Source organism: Pangasianodon hypophthalmus, chromosome 2 (assembly GCF_027358585.1).
Source record: "Pangasianodon hypophthalmus isolate fPanHyp1 chromosome 2, fPanHyp1.pri, whole genome shotgun sequence".
Lineage (NCBI taxonomy): Eukaryota > Metazoa > Chordata > Actinopteri > Siluriformes > Pangasiidae > Pangasianodon > Pangasianodon hypophthalmus.
The window spans coordinates 14236953-14258071 of NC_069711.1; the positions used below are offsets into that span (position 1 = coordinate 14236953).

The 21119-nt window shown below is 40.8% G+C and overlaps 1 protein-coding gene across 3 annotated transcripts in view; it reads right to left on the reverse strand.

Moving 5' to 3' along the window:
• The window catches only part of plxna1b (plexin A1b), a 179407-nt gene that overhangs the window by 34383 nt on the left and 123905 nt on the right, over positions 1-21119 (reverse strand). For all 3 annotated transcript variants that reach the window (XM_026909744.3, XM_053230496.1, XM_034311693.2), the window contains 3 exons: positions 9820-10020; positions 2365-2461; positions 2060-2250 (listed from right to left, as the gene is read on the reverse strand). In XM_026909744.3, coding sequence (XP_026765545.1) covers positions 2060-2250; positions 2365-2461; positions 9820-10020 — 489 coding nt within the window. The remainder of the gene's footprint in view (positions 1-2059; positions 2251-2364; positions 2462-9819; positions 10021-21119) is intronic.

Genomic DNA, 21119 nt, shown 5'->3' on the forward strand with positions numbered 1-21119 from the left:
CAGTGGGTAGAATCAGCACTAAATTAGACAGTTACAATGACCTACGTCTCCAGCTAAGCACACACACAAACACACACACACACAAAAACTCTGCACTGTTACCAACAGCAACAGATGGCTTGAGGCCCAAACTCCAAGAACTCACACTCTGTTCCTATAACACCTGAGGCTTATAGCAGTACACACACACACACACACACACACACACACACACACACACACACGACACCTTTAGATCTGTCTTTACATCCCATATCTCACGTTGATACTTAAATTATTCTATTAAACGTGCTGAAGTGAAATTTCCACTTTTCACATTTCTTTCCTTTTATATTTACATATGCCACCCATCCTTAGGTTCACACTCACTGAACATTTACACTTATTTAATAATGAGAAAAGAACTGTGTGTGTGTGTGAGAGAGAGAGAGAGAGAGAGAGAGAGAGGACAAAGTTCACTAGATTTCATTAGCTAGCCCACCAGGAAAGTTTGTTTGGTTGTATTTATGTTTATTGCCATACCAGCTTCAATGGCTATTTGATGGTAAATGCAGATATTAATCAAATATTCAACAAAATTCAGAAAAACATTTCTGTGCAACATGACAACTCATTATTTAAAAAGACAAAAGATTCTTTAAATTTACTTGCGATCAAAACTGTAAAGATTTTTCTGGGTCCATCTTACAAAACAAGTCCCACCAGGATTATTCTGCCTAGTACTATGTTTATGTTGCCTGGAAACTGACTAGGTTATCAGGTTATAATGTGCCAGTTATCTAGTTAATCACGTTTATAGTTTAGAATGCACGAAGCACAGGGTGTTTGCATCGTCGACAAAAACTCAGCGAGTCACTGGCCAAGCGTTCAGCTATGAGCTGTCGTGTTATGTCCTTGCTTTGCACATAAAAGATATTCTAGATAGACTTTGGCCATCTTTATTTTCTTTCAGCACGTTGAACCTTGTGATTCAGGAACAGTCACCTGTCATCTGTGCACGCTAATTAAACTGCCTAGTAAAAATCATTCTTCTATCAGCCAGATCACTGCTCATCTGTGTGTCGTGCAGCTAGCACGTAGTTTTAACATAGTCTACATATCAATCTAAAACGTTCGTTCTGCGAAACTCAATAGGAAGTAGATGTTTTTTTCTGTTTCTGGTTGTTGAACCTTTTGTCCACCAGGCGTCTATGAATAAAAAATGAATAGCTCAGACACTAATCTGCTCGTCTCGGGCGTCCGGGCTACTGATTTGTCCATCTCTACTGTAAATGTTCCACTTTTAGTCAGAGGAAAAAAATTCCAGATATTTCCCGAACTTTCTGCATCTATGTTGTGGGTCCTAAGAGTGACAGTAACAGCTGAGTGGCACTTTTTCTATGGCTGAATCACAAATAGTGTTTTATTAAGCATATAGTGCACTATGTAGGTTCTACACTGCAATATCTCAGCTTTTTATATCATAACGCAGCTGCTCTGCTAATTCTCATTACATTCACTGTTTAAAAAATATGAGGCAGGTCTATTACCACACATAAACTACTAAAATAGTGGATATAAAATGCTAAAAATTCTAACTAGACTCAGTTTTCTTTACAATAAGGCACAAAAAGGCTAAGCGAGCAGGAACGAAGTCAGTTTTAGTTTCTGTGGGTGGGGTAGAAGCAGACCTGATTTAAGCAGATGGTTAATTCTGATTGGTATTTTGGCAGGTCTGACATCACCTCTACCAAATATAGCTCCGCCCATCTGCGATCAGCCAAAAGAAAATGAATAAAGTAGAAACACAAACAGAGAACAGAGTGGGGTTTCCGCAGTTGGTGGTAAATTCAGCACAGAAGCTATAGCTAATAGTAAGAAGATAACTATGAAAAAAAGTTGGCAATAGTTTTAATAATGCAAATATATTTGCTTAGTATATTTGTTTATATGGTATAGTGTAGTATATATTACTTAAGACTTAGTATATGAATACTAAGTCTTTTAAGTAATTAAAATTTGAATGCAGTGTGAAATAAATTTGACAGGCCGAGTGTGAATACGAGTCTCCAGTGCTCACCTTGGTGATGCGGGGATGTGTGCAACGGCTATTGCCGGTTGACGCGTGCATCCATGTGTGTTCAGGTGACGCGCACTCCTGCCTAAGTGAGCACTTCTTGTCTTGCACGCACCAGCCACATTCGAAGCGTGGATCTGCCTTCAAGCACATGCCACAGCTCTCCCTCAGAGCGTAGCACTTATACAGGTGAGCTGTGCATACACAAGGCAAAAAGCAGCAGGAGTTACACCAAGCACACACCCAACACTGCGTGCCAAGCTTTCTTCTGGTCAGCTGCTACACTGCAGGGGGGCTTGCAAACGTACCTTTTATATTGTAGGGGTTGTCGATGACAAAGTTTCCGTTCCAAACCACCGAGAGTTCCACTGGCAGATCGCTGATGTCATTTCCCTCGTAATTGTACTGCAAAATAAAAGCACATTGTGTTATCGTATTATAATAAATGTAATGTAATATACACTGCTGTAGAAACCTCAAAGGCAAAATCAAATACCACGTTCAGTGGGGCATTCAGTGCAGAACTTTTAGAGCAGTAAGAGACTCAGGAACAACGCGTGCAGTATGTAGGGACGAGGTAATGGGGATTATTCGCACTGTCTGTCAGCGGTCACACTGTATCCATCGCTTGTTCACACAGCCATCCTTCCCATGTTTCACTCCTCGCTCCCCACTTCCTCAGTCTTATTAAAATGTAAGTCTAGTTCCTCTCACACCTAGTTAAAGGTGTTTCCAACATCATGCTTTATTCAGTGTTATTACAACAAACCAATCAGGCTGAGAAAAAAAAAAAAAAACACGACCATGGAATTTGCGAGTGCTTGGATGAGCAAACTACATTCTGCACAATACACTCTACATAATACATGCTAATGTTTATCATGCTTACAAATAATCCATATGAAGAGCTCATTGTTATAGTATTCACAGAAGCTTAGTTCTTTTAGCAGTTTTACTGTTTCTCAAAATAATGGAAGCCATGACTGTCTAATGATCGAGCCTAAATGTAATTACAGTGTAATTTTAGTCATACTATGACCTTTCCAATAACTTATACAGACATCTGAATGAAATGCTGTTATTCCTAATGTTTCTGTCTTGTTTCTACTGTCACTACTTCACACTGGCTTTAACAGCTATGCGGCAGCTCGCTTTAGTCATGAGCCAGTGTGTGCTTGGAGTCAATATTTCCCGGTAGCCTTTTCCCCGACATCAACCACTTGAACGGAATGAGCATGTTGTGTGTTTGGCTTACCATGTCGGAAGCACAAATCCACGAGTTCCTCCTGAACGCACCATTAGTCACTAGTCACATTTACATTTTATAATTTAGCAGGCGCTCTTATCAAAAGCAATTTACAAAATCATTCAGCCAACTGAGGCCAAAGTAATAATATAAAAAAAAAAAAGTACCAAGAATCTAAAAGCATTCCTAATCCTCTTGGGTCTGTCAAGGTTCTGCACTACTGAGCAAAAGGTTGTGAGTTCAACTCCCAGGACTGTCAGAGAAGCACTGCTGAGCCCTAAAAGCAGAGGATATTTAACCCTCACATGGTATAGCGCTAAGCTTCCATGATATTCTGTCTCGCTGGAAGTCTCATTGCAAAAAAAAAGTCTGCCAAATAAAGAAATGCTAATGTAAATGAGCCTTAATTGTTCAGATACTGGCTACGTATGACCAAACATTCTTCAAAACACAAAACAACATATGGAACTATCAATTTGGTGCTAATAACCAGCATGTGTAACAGCAGCAAGATAAACAAAGGAAATACTAGACTTCTATCTCATGTTATCTGCTTCTAGTGCCTCCAGACATAGGAGAGTGTCTGAGGTAAAATAGTCTGGAAGGTACGCGCGCACACGCACACACACACACACGCGCGCGCACACGAGCAAGTGACAGCATGAAAAGGCAAATAAATAAGGAGGATAAGGATTAATGAAGCTGGGAGAGAAGAAGAGGGCACTCTCGAGTCGTCCCACACTTCCTCTCTCTTGGAGAAACATACATCATGGGGAAACAGAGTAGGGAGGGAGTGATGAGGAGGAATGGAGTGCCGGGAGAAGGGACGAGGGAGTGAGGGGGAGAGAGCAGGAGCGAGGGGGAGAGAGGGGAGTGGAATGCTCTCTGCAAGGGTCACACTCAGATAATTAGTCATTTTGAAAGACCTGCATAAAGAACTAAAAATACACTTTGCTCAGTGCACTAGCTTTCCTGCAGAGATCACACACACACACCACTACACTTTGAAACAAAGAAATTTCACAAGTACGCTTTACACATACAAATATATACTGCACTCGGTGCTTAATGCGTTTTATATACATACAGCAATTTTTCACCTGGGCTAGGCATGACCTTCCATTAATGTTATGTTTCGCAGAAAACAGCTCACTAAGCCTGGACCTATCTAAATTGCCTCTCCATGTGCATATGCTAATTCACGTGTCCCGCAGGTTGTAGAGATATATACCCCAGTGTGGTGAAGTACACTGCTAAAGGCAGTTAACACTCCCCTGAGTCGGGTTGTACCAGCTGTTCTTAAGCTGTTCCTTAATTTGGAATGTAAAGTACACACTCATGCAGCAATCAGGCCAAATAGTAATAAAATTCACCTGGCAAAAAAAAAGCCATTTAACTCAGAGGGGAAATTCACTTTGGGCTCAGTTTATCTAGGTCAACTTTAACCCTCAAAAGAATGAGCTAATCGAGAACAAATTTTGGGTTGTGGTCTTTTCTTTCTACAGAAAAAGAAAAAAAAACATAAAATAAGGAACTGCTAATTATTAAGCAGCGGTTCGAAAGAAACGAAATTTCCTCAGGAACAGTTTGGAACTTTTGCTCCCTGAAACATTAAAATACATTTACAATTCTGAGCTGAGAAAATATAGAGATACTAACATTATTAAGGACTCAAAAATTCAAATTATTATTATTTTTTTTTGGTTTGTTTATGGTGTCAATATCAATATCATAACTTCTAGTAATGTAATTATATACATACACATATATACATATACATATATATATACATATATATATATATATATATATATATATATATATATATATATATATATATATATATATACATATATATATATATATGTGTGTATGTGTGTATATATATATGTGTATATATATATATGTATATACATATGTTATTGCTAAGTAGAAATTAGAGCATTCGAAGTGAAAATTGCTTCTAAAGATTTTATACACACACACACACAATAAATATATATATATATATATATATATATATATGTATGTATATATATATATATATATATATATATATGTATATATATATATATATTTATTTATTTATTTATTTATTTATTGTGTGTGTGTGTGTGTGTGTGTAAAAACAATAAGATTAATTAATAAGAATATTATTAATATACAGAGAATAATTCAGTCCTACCCAAACAGGAAAAGTCAGTATTCTAAAAATAAAGGCAGCTATAAAGGTCAACATTTCTAACTGGTATATTTTCTTTATTAGATCAGTTGCTTTCACACAGTGTGTGTACGTCAGTGTCATGTTGGTGAACTGGAATAAAATCTTTAGAAGCAATTTTCACTTCGAATGCTCTAATTTCTACTTAGCAATAACATATGTATATATACCAATTTCAGTTTAGGAAATCCTGTAGTGTTCATAAATATAAAGTAACAAATGTGAAAAGCTGACCATGTGAAGACTAATCCAGGCCTCCACACATTAATTTCCATGAGATTATGTTGATGGTGCATCACTGCAGTATTTAGTAGTGCACAATTCTCAACAATCATTCAAGATACAACTAGGTTTAGTTCTAACTTAAGCACAGCTGATACAGATGAGCCTGGGGACGGCTCGGTGGAGAGGAAAGAGTGACCCATAATTTAAAAAGCAAATGATGATGTTAATGTGGCTAATGAAGTTTTCAGCTTTAAGAGTAAGGGTGGACATAATCAGAACAAAATGTGCATACAAATATAGACAGAATTTAGAATATAAAAAGAAGCAGAGAGCTGGCAAAATTTCTATCATGGCACAGAGGTAACAAGTTTGTTTTCTCTAAATGCACAAGTGCAACCATGACTTCATTACGTACAGATACATGTATATCACTTCTCTGTGTCCATTAGAAGAAAAAAAAAAACTGTGTCGTGTAAGTAAAGTAAGTATTTTTCTAGCATTATTTTTTCCTTACAAAAATCTGTGCACTTTGGTTATGTACACTTAGCTCTACAATGTCTTATCATGCATGGTTTGCAAGGTTAGGAGAGAACGTGTGAAACCTGAACTACAATTCTAACACCTGTAATAATTCTACAGAATCTTTTTTTAGAGGTGTTTCAGATTATTCAGAGAATACTGGCAGCACTGAAGCAAAAAAGATGTACTCGCTAATTTCCATGCTTGTAAGGATGAACTGCAATTGATGCCGAGCACATAAACACAATAAGCAATAAGGGGAGTTTTTAAATCGTAGGATTATGGTTAATTATGGTTATGGAATGGGGAGGAGGACATTATCTTCATGAGCTCTGCAACAATCAATTAATTACAATACAACTCGCATGTCTTTACTATCTCAATACTGCCACTTTTCACACACTACAGCATCTGCCATGCAACTCCCCTTATCGCACAGGTTCTCCACCACGGGGTCACCTGAGATTCATATGGGGTCGATGCGGAATTGTCGGAAACTGCCATTATTTTTGTTATTAAAATATAATTAGCTCCTCATTCAATTTGGAGCTTTTCTTAAGCCCATTTTATACCAGACCGCAGTGGCACAGCATCCAACACACTGTCATGTTAGTCAAAGTGGCCTTTATAGGTATATTAGGAGTGCGCAGGGCGGCTATTTAAAATAAAAATAAACATACGGTTTCTAGCTAGAAACACTACAAAATCCAATATTTATGTTATATTTTGCAATGTATGCCCATAATCTGAACAGCGTCATATGGCCAATATTTCACTCTGCAGCCTACTGAAGCAGCACTGCTCTGATTTTAGTTAAAACGTTCTAACTTCTACAGAGCATCGAAGTAAAAATCTTGCTGGATTACCGAGCTTCGTGTGATCATATACACCAGTAAAAACCTGTGCAAGAATGCTCCCCGCCCCAATGTGCATGGCCCACGATGTTTTAGTGTAAAATCGGCTTCATGCTGATGAATATATTATGTTAAATGCAATAGGTGAACTGGACTAAACTGACAAACCCAATGACAAAGCGCTAATGTGTGTAAAGTTGGATGTAACAGCTGAGACGAGTGATTTAGACTACATCTCCTGACTTGGGGTTCAACTACTCATACACCCAGTCCTCAGATTAGATGCAGTGAGTTCTGAGTGTCTGCAAATATAGGAATTTTTCACCCCCTGCCTTATTGCTTTCCGATTGTTTATTATACCAGCATTTAAATGGCTGAGTGTTCTCAGTGCTCTTCTCCGCATATGTGTAATGGATATCCAATGATCTATTGTAATTACTTAAATATTTTCCAAATTACCCTCAGTGGTATAATCACAGAGTAATAACTGTATGACGGTTTATTCGATTTTCCTGAGGTATGTGCAAGTTTACATTATTTTTGGAGAGGTGGTACAATCGACCCATGTGATTTTACTATCGTGCACAGGACTCCTGATGCCATCAGTAAATCGACTCAACGGTTAAGGCTCTGGGTTACTGATCAGAAGGTCAGGGGTTTGAGCCCCAGCACCACCAAGCTGCCACTGTTGGGCCCTTGAGCAAGGCCCTTAACCCTCTCTGCTCCAGAGGCGCTGTATCATGGCTGACCCTGTGCTCTGACCCCAGCTTCCTAACAAGCTGAGATATGCGAAGAAAAGAATTTCACTGTACTGTAATGTATATGTGAACAATAAAGGCTGCTTCTTCTTCTTCATGATGTTATGTGGGAAGTATGAAGTCATCGTTGAATAACTTCAAGAAATGTTACGATATTACAGACTCTGCCCTACGCACTGATCTAATCACAAAAGAACAAATGTGACGGAGAGGAAGAGAGATCGTTTAAGATGTTCACGCATCACCCCACTCGTCCTTCTTTCCTTACTCCCCGCACTCTTCCTCCATTGATGAACAGATGTCAGGTGCAGCCACATCTGCTTTCAGTACACTGTACTTCTCTATTGACTCCTTTTCTAGCTAAAGGTCCTCCATCCATTCCTCTGGTTCAGTTTGAGTCATTCACGAGCCCCTCTCAGCGAAAACTCTGCTGCTCTCGCCTTCCCTACTTCAACCCTCTCTCTCTCCTCTTTCTTTGCCAGAACCTTCTCCTCTCCCAAACTGTAATTCATCATCATTTTATCTGTGTCTCTTCTAATTGGCTCTCATCAGGGACCTCTGCTTCTCCCCATCACACACACAGGCGCACAGACACACACCTGCTGCCCACTATCAGCAGAATTCCTTTATTCCTTCATCTCCACCTTCCTTTTCTCCCAGCCCAATTTCAGCCATTGTGTCTGGTGTCAGTCTGCTAGAAAAGGGGAGCACACTCCTTTATCTTGGCCAAGATAATGGTGAAAAAGTAGTGTTAATATCTGTCCTTGAGTCTCAGCAAGCTTTAAAAAGAACACTATACAACTACATGTCCCATAAGCGCTGAGACTAAGGCGCTGGATTCCAGCTGGACTCTCTCAAAAGAGTGTAGTCCAAACAGGCATGGCTTTCCCATGCACCCTTGCTGCTCCCTACACACCAAGCCATGATAACAGGGCTGAAGGGTCTTTGACTAGACATAAGGCAGATGCCATGAGTGAGAGGAGGCAAAGAGGAAATGAAAGCGTGCAAAGTTCACATCAAGTAAAATCTCTCTCTCTCTATCTCTCTCTCTCTCTCACTCACACACACACACACACACACACACACACACACACACACACACTCTAAAACTATTGCGTTTCTTTATAAACTTATTTGCAATTACAAGACTTAAGCACAGATCACTGTTTAGGATCACTGGGACAACAACACTTTTCCCAAAGCATCTGTGATGCTTTAAAAAAAAAAAAAAAAAAACTAAATGTGCGTTCTAAATAAAACTGTGTGTGTGGGTGTCTCTGAATGCTGCAGTCGGGGTTTCTTGTCTTAGATTCCACCCTTGAGACCTCTGTGCAGGCATGTTGGAATATCAAGATGGAACGAAACAGCAGGGTTTGCATAGGATTCCAGCTTTCTGAGTCCAGCTTTCAAAAATGTGTACATTATATATATATATATATATATATATATATATATATATATATATATATATATATATATATATATATATATATATATATATATATATGAATGTACAAAATGTGTACATTATAGATATACACATACAGTAAGTTAAACTGTCAAATCCTCCTCTATTCCACGCACAAAAAGAAAAAAAAAAAACAGGGGATTAACTTTAGTGGATTAACATTCTGTTTACTCTTAATGTGCAATGATCCTCCACATTCTAAGCCTACACACATGGACACAAAAGACGCACCACAGTGTTTGGTACATAATGCAGAAGGAGGGATTTGTTGATGCTCGGTGTGTGCCTGTGTGTGGCTGCGCTCTACTGAGCCTGAAAATGTGAAGGAAGAAGAGGAACACATTGTATGTTAGAACAAAACGTCATCGCCTCCCTCTAGTACAGAGTAAGATGGATGATCTGTCATAAGTCAGGGTGTGTGCGTGTGCGCGCACGCGCGCGTGTGTGCGTGTGTGTGTGTGTGTATACTCACGATGGTTTTCTGGCACTGGATGCTGGAGCTGTTGAAGCGCAGGGCCGTGACACTCTGGGTCTCTCCCTGGATGTGGAAGATACACTCGTAGTTCCTTTGGCCTGACTGCGGCTGCGGGAGGTTCCGGGCAGCAAGAGTGATAGGCTTCGTCACTCCCACCGGGATGTAAATCTGGGTTGAGGGCAGGATCTGAGGACAATCCTGAGAGAAAGAGAAGAATACTTTGATGAACAATATACAACAACTATTGAGCTGGTCATATTTTAAAGGTGCAGTTTGTAAATTTGAGCGCTTGCTTGCCTGCGAGACGAACTATAACTGCACTGTAACACGGACAAGTCGTTCTCTTTCCTCTCAACCAACTCTGCTTACATCTTCGATATGTGTATTGCTTGTGAATTGTGTTCTATGCAAAAGGGTTAGAGAGCCGAGTAGCTTTAAGGGCTGGAAAATGGTAAACAGAAGCTGTATTTCACTGAAAACTAGATGATCACATTAGCGAGTTAAAGCTCTAAAGTGCTGCCCAGTCTCATATTTTGATTGCCTGGAAATTGCAAAGGCCAAAAAAAGGTAGCTAATGTAATACAACAACGTATGACGAGCCAGTTAGCTAGTTTAGTGCATTGAAACAGACTTAGAGAATTAATGAGTGTATGATCATTACCTTCTTCTAACATTTTTTAATGTAGCACATTATGTTCGCGTCCTCGTCAAAAGTCAGCAAGCTGTTAGTGACTATTTTGACTACGAGATGTCATGTTCTGTCCAAGCATCACACATACATGATATTATTCGAGTCTGGTTGGGGTTTTTATTTTCTGTCGATATGTGTAACTGTGAGGTGACGTGTGTTTGCAGCAAACTTGTGTGTTCCTGATTCTGAACCAATCACCCATCATCTGTGGATATTAATTAATCCACCTAGTAAAAATCGTTCTACTGATGGGCAGATCGTGCCTCAGCTTCGATTCGGAAGCAGCGCAGCATCGAGATGCATTGCACCACTGTGAGATGCATTAAGTTTAAACATGCATACCTAATGTAAAAATTTGTTTTGTGAAAGAAAATATAGAGTAGGATTTTTTTTTTCTTTTTCTGGTTGTTAAATCTAATTGTCCACCAGGCAAGTACAAATAAAAAACTAATAGCCCAGACATGAAATCTGTCCCGGGCTACTGCTGTGCCCACTCCTGTACAGGTTTTACACATCATAAACTGCACCTTTAATGTTAATGCACGCTCAGAGAAACGTTTCCGACCTATCAGAGGGGCTAAAGAAGAGGGCGTTTGAAATTTCACTCCTTCCTCATCCTCTCAAGCAACCACATCATGCACTGATTAAATGTACAGATTGGAGCCATATGACAGTAAGATGTGTGTGTGTTTAAATGAGAGAGAAATGAAAATGAAGTGAGGGAGAAAGGGAGCTGATGTCATTACAGTTTTTTTCAGTGATGTCACTACAGTTCTTTTGCTAAAGGTCGGCCTTTCTGCATCTGTGGATGGGCAAAAACACAAACCAGTCATAACGAGTGCGTGGATACGCTTCCATTATGTGCACAATATACTGTGTGTGTGTTTGTGTGTGTGTCAGTGTACAAGTACTTTCTGAGGACGCTAATAAAGCAATGAAGGAGATGGAAACTTGGCTAATCTCACAACAATGAAAAGTAGTGCTGTAACGCAATGCAGCACCTACACAACACGCAAACACAATAAACGCACACAATACTCTCTCTCACACACAATACACACATGTCCAGTTTATTCTCTCTCATTAAGCAGTGGTATGTAAGAGCAACACTTTCCCTTCCAACCATTAAACATCTGAATGTTTGTTGATTGGCTTACTGTCATCTGCATGTTTGCTCATTGGCTTAGCCAGTCATCTGTGTGTTTGCTGATTGGCTTACGCAGCTTAGGCTGTGTGTAATGGCAGACAGGGGATTATACAGAGCAAACAGAGAAAATTAAAATGAGTGTAATGGTCTGAACCACTACTTACTCTAATTTGCAATGAACAACTTGAGGGCGAAAGAAAGTAGGGGCTTTTTCCACTCAGCACAGTTCCCTCTTGATCAATCCATCTCATTCTCTCTTTCCTCAAAACAGAGCACTGCATCATTCTCAGTTTCCACCCTTGCATATAATGTGCTAAAATGTATTCAAGAATTCTACTATAAACACACTTGTAAAGTCTGATCAGTCAATAGAGAGACCGTGGTCATATTTCAGAGGTCTGCACGGTCTGGAGGAATGAGGGAAAGAGAGCGTGTGAGAGGATGTGGATTGAGGAGGGATGACAGGAACGAGAGAGGAAGAGGAGCTTGGTGAAATCTGACAGGTGTCTAAACAGGGCACGGCTCCCATTAAAGGAACGCTCTACAGACTGGCCTGCAACCAAACCTCAAACTAGAGGTATGCCTTTCATCTTCCACAAGGTCTTTTTTTTTTCCCTCTGAGCCGTTCGTCCAGCACCACATTTCATGTTCAAACTGAGGTTGTTTTGGGTCAAACCAAATGATTCCACAAGTGTGTGTGTGTAGAAATAGGAAGCATTTGCCACACACAGAGTCCAAGGTTAACCACATTACTGGGAGGTCAGCACTTGTGTCCATGCTGACTTGTTATAAAAGGCCTACATGTGAAAGTGGGGCGAGTGGGGGCAAGCAAACATTTTAGCTCTCAAATGTTCTACGAGTTTAATAAGAGTGTCAAAAGTCATGGAAAAAGCTGGAGGCGTTCGTGGCTCTCTAGACTGCCTATCCCTCAATCAGCCCTTTCACAGACTGCACAATAGTTCCTGCCAAAATCAGGCAATTACAACAACAATCAAGTGACCAAAAAAAAAAAAACGGACACCAAACATACCCTGAGCTTATGACTGAATGCTGGCAGACAGCAGACAAGTAAACAAATCAATACAAGTGAAATCACAAATGAAAAAACAAATACAGAGAAATGAAGGTTTTCAAAGCCTGTTTGTTTTTTTTTCCTGAGAAAAAAAAGACACTCCACGCATTTATAATGAGTCGGTTGGCCAGCGTGGGCGCGAAAAAGAGCAGATTAATCTATAATTAACGTCAGCGGCGACGTGCAGCGTACCGATAAGGCCAAGGGCGAGAAAAAAAAAGCAGCAAACACAAATCAAAGTGTGCCAACTATCAAAGGCTCACGGGTCAGCAAACGACCACCCTGAGCGGCTAACACGAACGTTAGTGAGGAACCTGGGAAGAGATAAACCTAGACGGCTTTAGTGCAATTTGGACTAGGCCCTGGTTAAGCTTGTGCTGAAGAAATCAATCTGTTTATTCTGGCTAATCAACCCAAGCAAGAGCAGGACGGAATATTTAGAAACCGAGAGTATGCTTGTGTGGGTGTGCGCCATTGAGACCCAAAGCAATCCTGCATATCACTGAAGACACACTGCCTCAGATACCCATCAAACAGGCGGAAAAAGTGTGGATATGGGGAAATAAAGAAATAAATAAATCCCCCTTCTCTCTTTCCTCCTTCCAGTCCCTTTCATGTTCCCTTTTCATGTTATTTCTGGCATATTCTATTTGGTGGAATGGCTTAGGCAAGCTCATTAGGCAACAAGGTGCTCTGAGCGTGAGCGTGAGAGAGAGAAAGCGTGCGAGAGTTACTTTGATGGATGGAAAGAAATTGAGGAAACGAGTAAGCGTGAGAAGAGCATCTGTAAGATGGAAATAAACTGACAGGCAACTGAATTAAGGTACGGTGTAAAAGAACACATCCAGATACGCAGGCGCATATCTATAGCAGTCAGCCCCGTCGATTCACAATGCGTTTTGCGTTTAAATGAAATTTTGTTTATTTCATTTAGTAATCTGCGTATATTGAATTGTTGGCCTCACTGCTGTCTGACAGCACTCATTCATAAGTTCTGACAGATTTTTTTTAAGATGCCTCTTTTATTGAATGTTATAAGTAATTGTCTGATATTGGCAGGAACTGCTGGGATGTAACCAAATGTCTGACTGTGGAATAGACAGACTAGTGAGAAAAGATGTGTACAGCCAGATAAGACTGAGTATTTTATATGACTGTACTGCACGCACTCACATATACATGTGTGCCGTACTATCCTTGTGAGGACCTTCTATTCACATAATTATTAATGCAGCTAATTAATGCTATGCTTAACCTTAATCTTAATCTTAGTAACCAAAAGAAGACTTTTTGGCTCTTAAAAGCCACAGTTTCTGTAAACTGTCAGCAATTCCTATCCTTGTGGGGACAACTGGACACCACCAAGAAATAAAAAATGCCCACACACACACACACACACACGAGCACTGATCAATCATTACTGACATTTCAGCCATGTCAAATCATCCGCTACAATTGATCTCATATTGCCCCTTGTTGACCGCACGGTAAGGAAGGACAAGCAGGCCAAATTTCACATGCGCAACCTGGAAATGTCAGCTAAACACTTAACCAAGCCACTTGTCGCTGTATTAAAACGTTTTAAGGGAACGGCTGTAAAATATCTTGAGATTCAGCAGAACTGCCTCCCCAGGTAGCTGTAATGACTGCGACGAATTCCTGTTTTGCAAGCTGTTACTCTGGTCTAAACGTCTAGCTGTCATCAAGGGAAAACTTCCTAAATGATACAACTTCAACTAAAGTCAGCACTTCCACAATATATGCAAAGCAGGTTTTGTTGATGTGCAGTATTGCCTGTCTAAGTCAGTCTTTAGTTTAATAGATGTTTCACATTACGTCGAAAACATCTGAGTGTTCAAACAGTAAACTACAGTAACTGGCCCTATGAGTAATGAACAACTCATAATTTTATTTCTCCCAACAATATTCCACGTTTTCCTATTACAATAAGCGCAGCCAAAGTCTTCATGTGATTAACCAAAGATTGAAACTGATATGTCTGAATAAGCTTAATGAAGCAAATCAGACATTTTTTACTCACTGATTCGACTTGAGTCATTATGATGACTCGACTAATCTAATAACATCATTTCAATGTTAAAGCCTCATTATGCAGTCAGTAAATTAATAATTTAGAGTGAAACATGCTCTGGTCAAGCCGGAGGAGAGATGACCCGTCTCCGCTCTCTTTAAGGGACCCTTACAACCATGAGACAACAGATACAGTGCAGGGATGAGAATGGGAGATAGCATGACTAATAATAGCACAGGAGAGAGATGGATGGAGGGAGAGGGACCGAGGGAACGAGTGAGAGGGCCAAAGAGAGACGCAGGGCAATTATACTGACATAGTCCTTCAGTAACCGCAGCATCACGTCTCTCTACGTTGACAGGAAGTGTGACAGTCTCCCATCCTCTGGTTTAATTATTCAAAGTGGATTAGACCTTCACTTCCAGCTGCCTAATGCATCCCAGCAATGAATATTGCATCTTAGAGAGAGAGAGAGAGAGAGAGAGAGAGAGAGAGAGAGAGAGGGAGAACAGTGGGAGAATGAAAATAGGAAGTGGAGAGCCAAGACAGAAGGAATATGAAAGACAAGAAACTACATGGTTACAGAATGGAGGGTAAAAAAGAGAAAGCTGAGAATAGAGGAGAAGAAAAGAGTAGAAGAGACATACTGCACGTGGCTTTGATAAAAGAAAAAGAAAAACTGCGATGTAAGGACAATAAACCCTTTACCAAGGTGACAACCAGTTAGTCAGATGTTACATGCTTCCTCCACATGACCATTGTTAAATAGGTCAAGGGGACAACTTTTCTTTGCGTCATTACCTGCATACTGAGCCACACACATTTGTCTACATCTCACACCTTCTTCCTCCATCTTGCCTCTCTGTGATCCAGCAGCTCTGCACATTCATCCACTTTATCATAACTTCTCCTTCCTCCACAACTCTTTACTCCACCGTTTGCCAGTTTCTCTCCTAAGCCTTCTCTCCATCTCTCTCTCAGTCTGTGGCTATTTTCAGGAAAGAGGTAGGCAGATGAGAGCGTCTCTCATCTGAGAGTGGTGGTGCGAGATGAGGAAAGACGCACGCGAGAGAATATGAAGGAGATCAAAATGAGTGGCATGCCTAAAAATAAAGATATAAAACAGCTGCTTCCACAGTGCAGGTCCTGAATCGGCTCTGGCTGAAATCGCCCACACCGGCTTTGGGTACGAGAGATCTCTCAGACAGCCACAGAAAAAATGTGTTAACACATACGATCCTGCAGAGAGAGAGGAGTGCGGGGACATCGACTGGCTGACCGCGGTCCAGATGTGGACCCAACAGAGGATCAAACTGAGTACTTGGAGAAAACATATATACTGAACCACTTGCATGAAAAAAACCAAAGACAGTTCAACAACTCAAGTTTTTAAACATGAACCAGTGCGGCTTGTGTATGACAAAAATAGAATGCTTAATGATGACTAGACATAGAAGCACACGTTTATTCTTCACTTCAATTTCAAGTGTCATCTATACAGAGTCTGTGGCGAAGGGTGAAAAGTGGTTTAAAAAAAAAAAAAAAAAAAAAAAGGGATTATGAAAACACAATAAATAATTGTTCTTTATGGCCAGGAACCATCATTATTTGTTGTTTAAGCATTGAAAGGTAAAAGTCATGTGAGTTGCATATCCATACTTTGGACCTAGTTGAATATACCTGCATTAGCGATTTGGAAAGACGAGCACAGTCTCTGTCTACTTACTGCCAGCAAAAAAGAAGTGAACACCAATCAAGTGGAGACATCACTCCTGTACTTAATCTCATTCTCATTTGGGTGTTTTTCCATCACACAGTCAAAAACAAGAACTAAACCTCAACCTGAGACTAAACTGGAACGTCACCGGTAAAGACAATAAAAGCAACTGCATCAGAATGCCGCTGCCCAATAATGCATTTAAGAAACCATGAAAGATTTGAACTGAAGTTGCAACCCAGATGATTCAGGTCCTGCCATAAAAATTATTGCTAGTATGTTTACTTTCCTCCATGAAACTTTCATGTTTGTGCAGGTGGAGAAATAAAATTAGCACAATGTTGATTTTGATGGCACAACCATAGTACTAAGAAAACACAGGTGTATGTTTTTCTTATTCAGCATTTGTCTGCGTGTATGCTTACACAACAAGTTACACCAATCTGCAATGACCAGTGGTGACAGAATCACCCCCCAACTACTATTAGTTTCTGTTGGTTCCAGTCTTGAACAGGTACCAAACTGGAACCTTTGGTACAGGAGTGGGAGGCCAACGGAACAAGCAGAGTTCCAGTTCTCTTGTAGTAGAAGTTCTGGTATTTTGAGCAGGGAAATCATCAAAAGGCCATTTTTTTTTCTACTGCACAAATGCTAAACTGGTCCTCAAACACCAAGGTTTAGTAGGTGTCGCATAGACTAGTCGTTTAATACACTCACTAGTTGTGGCTGTGGGGATGTCGACTAGCCAGGGCTGGAAAAAACAGTGAGGCAGATGGAAAAGCACGCTAAATTTACTTCGTTCGATTGAAAATTATTTCCAACTACATGAAGCCAGTTCTTCAGTCAACCACACACTATGGCAGACTATACTAGGAAAAGTATACATTTTTGTCTTTTGGGTTAATTGAATATTATCACTTTCTTATTACTCTGCACGAAGTGTTGAGGTGTGCGAGACTGCTTTTTTAATCCCACTCCTGCACGTTCTCAAAGGAATTCCTCCCACAGTTATTTTCGTCTTTCTTATTTTTTCTATCGTTTAAAGCTAAATAAAATGTAAATAAAACCCTAGCACTGTGGCAGTAAATTCCATCGTGACCAGAGCCGCGTGAAAGATTTGTGCTTTCGGAGTTACAGGTTGCACACCACTATCCATTCCAGCTAGTTTAGAGAGGTGCATGCCTGCTCACAGAGGCCAATTCAGACTCATTTTTTAGATGCTCCTGAGGTTGGGTCATTATCAGTCTGGGAGAACCTCCCAGATGCTGCAGTAGACACAGCATCCTCCATTCAGGGAAGGTCTCTCACTGAGCTATAAGGAGAGCTCTGATGACGGACATGAGCTTCTGTGCTGCGCGCTCTCAGTTCCAGATTCTCAAGACTTGGTATCTCTTTAAATAGTCTAATCTGATAAACAGATTCATTCTGGACACTTATTGCACTCATTTATCATGTTAAATGTATAGCCTAAAAGTAAAGCATGTGTATGGCTATTAATTATTAATTAAAAGTGTGGTTTGATGCATATGTTGCTGTTGTTTATCAGCATTTAACTGCAGTAAGAAAATAACCTAAAAATAGTGATGTCATCCATTCTGGCTTTAACTATAGAAATGGACACACTTTTTTAAGGAGTAAAAATGGATAGCTGTGTACTTTGAGGAGAGAAATCATCAAACCCGCAGTACTAACTTTCTAGAGAAAGTGGTTTTAAAGTTCTACTCTCATTCCTTCACTGTCTTTGCAGAGTCTCGTCACAGTCCGTCAGCGTTCCAACTGGCCCGAGAGTGGCGGCTTTCCTCCCCAACGCCTCCCTTTCCCATTCTCCTCTCTTTCCTTCGCGCCTCTGCTGATCTCTCTTGCTTGTTAGAGCGGTCGCGCTCCAGCTGGCTTGGGACAGCCGCTTCTCAAGCATTGCACTCGTCTGTCTCGCCTCCTCCTCTTCCTGCCCTCCCCGTCCACTCACCACACACACCCCCTTCCTCCCTTGGTGCGGTCCACCCCTCTTCCCGAACATTTGGAAAAATAAATGGCGTCACTCCTATAATGTAATCTCCCTCTTGTTATTGCCAAGATGACATTTTGCCTAGTTCCCCCCACCCCCCTTCTCTCGCTCACATTCGTTCTCTCTTTCTTTTCCCCTCCTCCCCACCCACCCACATCTGGACTCTATTAGAGTAAATGGGGGAGACTCGTTTCTCCTTCATACTTCTGGGTGCTCAAAAACCCGCCGAATTACGGGAGATTCCCGCGAGACTGCCGGAGATGGGGTGAAGAGCGACGTCTCCATGGCGACCGGGCGAATCTGCTCCTCTCTTTTTCGCCCTCTTTTTCTTCCTTATCTCTGTTCTTTCTGTCTTTTACACTTTTTTTTTTTTTTAACAAATTAAAGCAACTCAATTTTCAGTGCTAATGACAGTGAGACAGAGGGAGGGGTGGAGAGAGAGGACGCGCAAGAGTGAGGGCATGAGAGGCAGACAGAAAGAAAGTGGGAATGATAGAAGTCTGCTCGATGCTGTCTACCCTCTCTTCGATCTGTTGCTTAATTTGCTACAATGAGACGAATCCGAAGGGGAAATCAGTGCATCCTCCATTGTTAAAAGAGGCACAGATATAATGGCACTAAATGAGTGGGGGCCTGAGTGTTGGAAATGACTGCAATTAGTTTCATCTAGCAGCAGGAGCGGAGAGGAGGAGAGTGAAAAGGAGAGGGGAGTCGAGATAAAGGAGGAGGAGAAGAAGTGATACAGGAGGAAGCGTAGAGAGGAGTAAAACTCTTTGAAGATGCACATAGTGTGAGGAGACTGATATATTCCATCCATACCTCTTCTCGCCTTCTCACCCTCTGGCCCTTCAGTGTAAGCTCTGCTTCTCGCAGATAAGACTCACACACACACACACACACACACACACACACACACAGAGCACTCATCTCCACAGGGGGCATCCCCCCTCTTCCCCCAAATACACAGCTGCAGTGTGCCTTTAGGGAGTGGTGTGAGCGTCTGGGTTAATGCCAGAGTAAACACGCCAAGCTGAGGAGTTCATGGACAGAAGAATTCACACCTCCACACACAAACACCCACACGCACACACAAACAATTACATTCAACACGAACCTTTCACTTGGAGGAAGCGAGAGAAAAACACCCTTTTGCACACCCACTCTCACTTTCTTTTCCTATTCCGTCATCTTTTCTTGCTCGCTCGCTCGAACAGCGTGCACACCATGTAGAGCTCCTTTACCCTTTCCAGGGTGGTACAATGCAACGCACGGAAATGCATACTGTGCTAATACAAAAAAGTCCATAGCCACACCGGTGCAAAAAACTTCTCGCTCGGTGTCTGTGTGTGTGTGTGTGTGTGTGTGTGTGTGTGTGTGTGTGTGTGTATGTGTATGTGCGCGAGCGCACTGGAATGTGAGAAGCATTCCAGTTATGGTTGTGCTCATTGTAGTTGTAGTCAATTATGCAATTTGTGAACTATTCTCCCTACTGCAATCAAATTTACCATCTGCCTGAGAGTCTACTCAACAAAATGCAAGAAAGGTTAAGCCGGAAATCAAATTCAGCGCCGCCATCAGTATTTAAAATGACAAAAACAAGTGTTATTTTTCAGCAACAGAATTCAAGCCGTCTCAAAAAGACAGAGACGCAGGAGCGCACAATTATTTCCGGATAATAATGCTTTCAGCCTCACGGATCAGATAAAAAGTCTATAATAATACTAGCTTTAATACTAACATCACGTCTTAGAGATATATTCAAATAAATCCAGCACGACTAAAAATTCATCCTGGCTAATTTAAGAACATGGCAGGAAGTTGGCCTTTAATTTGTGGTGTGAGGAAAAGGCAAGAAATTAACTGTATATTCAAGAAAAAATGAGCATGTGCATATCACTGTGTATTTGTATAGTTAGGTTTGACCACTTTTAGGAGCTCCTGAGTGACACGTTGAAAAGTGTTCACCTGGCCATAGATGGCTGTGGCATCTTTGAGATTTGAACTTGGGATCTCTTGGCAATGCTACTGCCATCCATTCATGGGAGTCCAAAACAGCAAAACTGGCTGTGCTCTCTAGGAGACAGGGATGGTGTTATTCTTTCTCCTGTCAATCAGAGCGACACTAATCAGTTAGCATCGGTGAGCTCATGTATGCGGAAGAGGGCCGATAGCGCTTCCCTCCGAGTTTCAGCTACACTGTGACATTGCATGAACAGCAGTTAGAAAAGACATAGTGGCTGTTTTCATGTATCTTGGAGGAAGCACATGCTAGCTTCCACCCTTGCTAGTCGGTATCTGTTGTGTGATAGGACAGAGCTGGCTAGTGGGTAGAAAATGGCAAATGAGCACATTGGGAGAAAAAAATGATTAGTTCATGGCTACTGATGATATAAATCAAATATTTTACAGATGTTTTATTTTGAACATACTTTTATAACCAAATGAGCATTTCTAAATTGCAGAGCTATACACCAAAATTGAAAAATATTTTTAAAATAACATTTAAAACTGATAGTGGGTCTTATTTTGTCTTTGACTTGTTTCGCAGTGTATCGGCAACTTCTCCCATACATTCATTTACCATCTCGGCATCTGTGAATGCCTTCTTATGTTTTGCTACGTAAGGAAAAAAA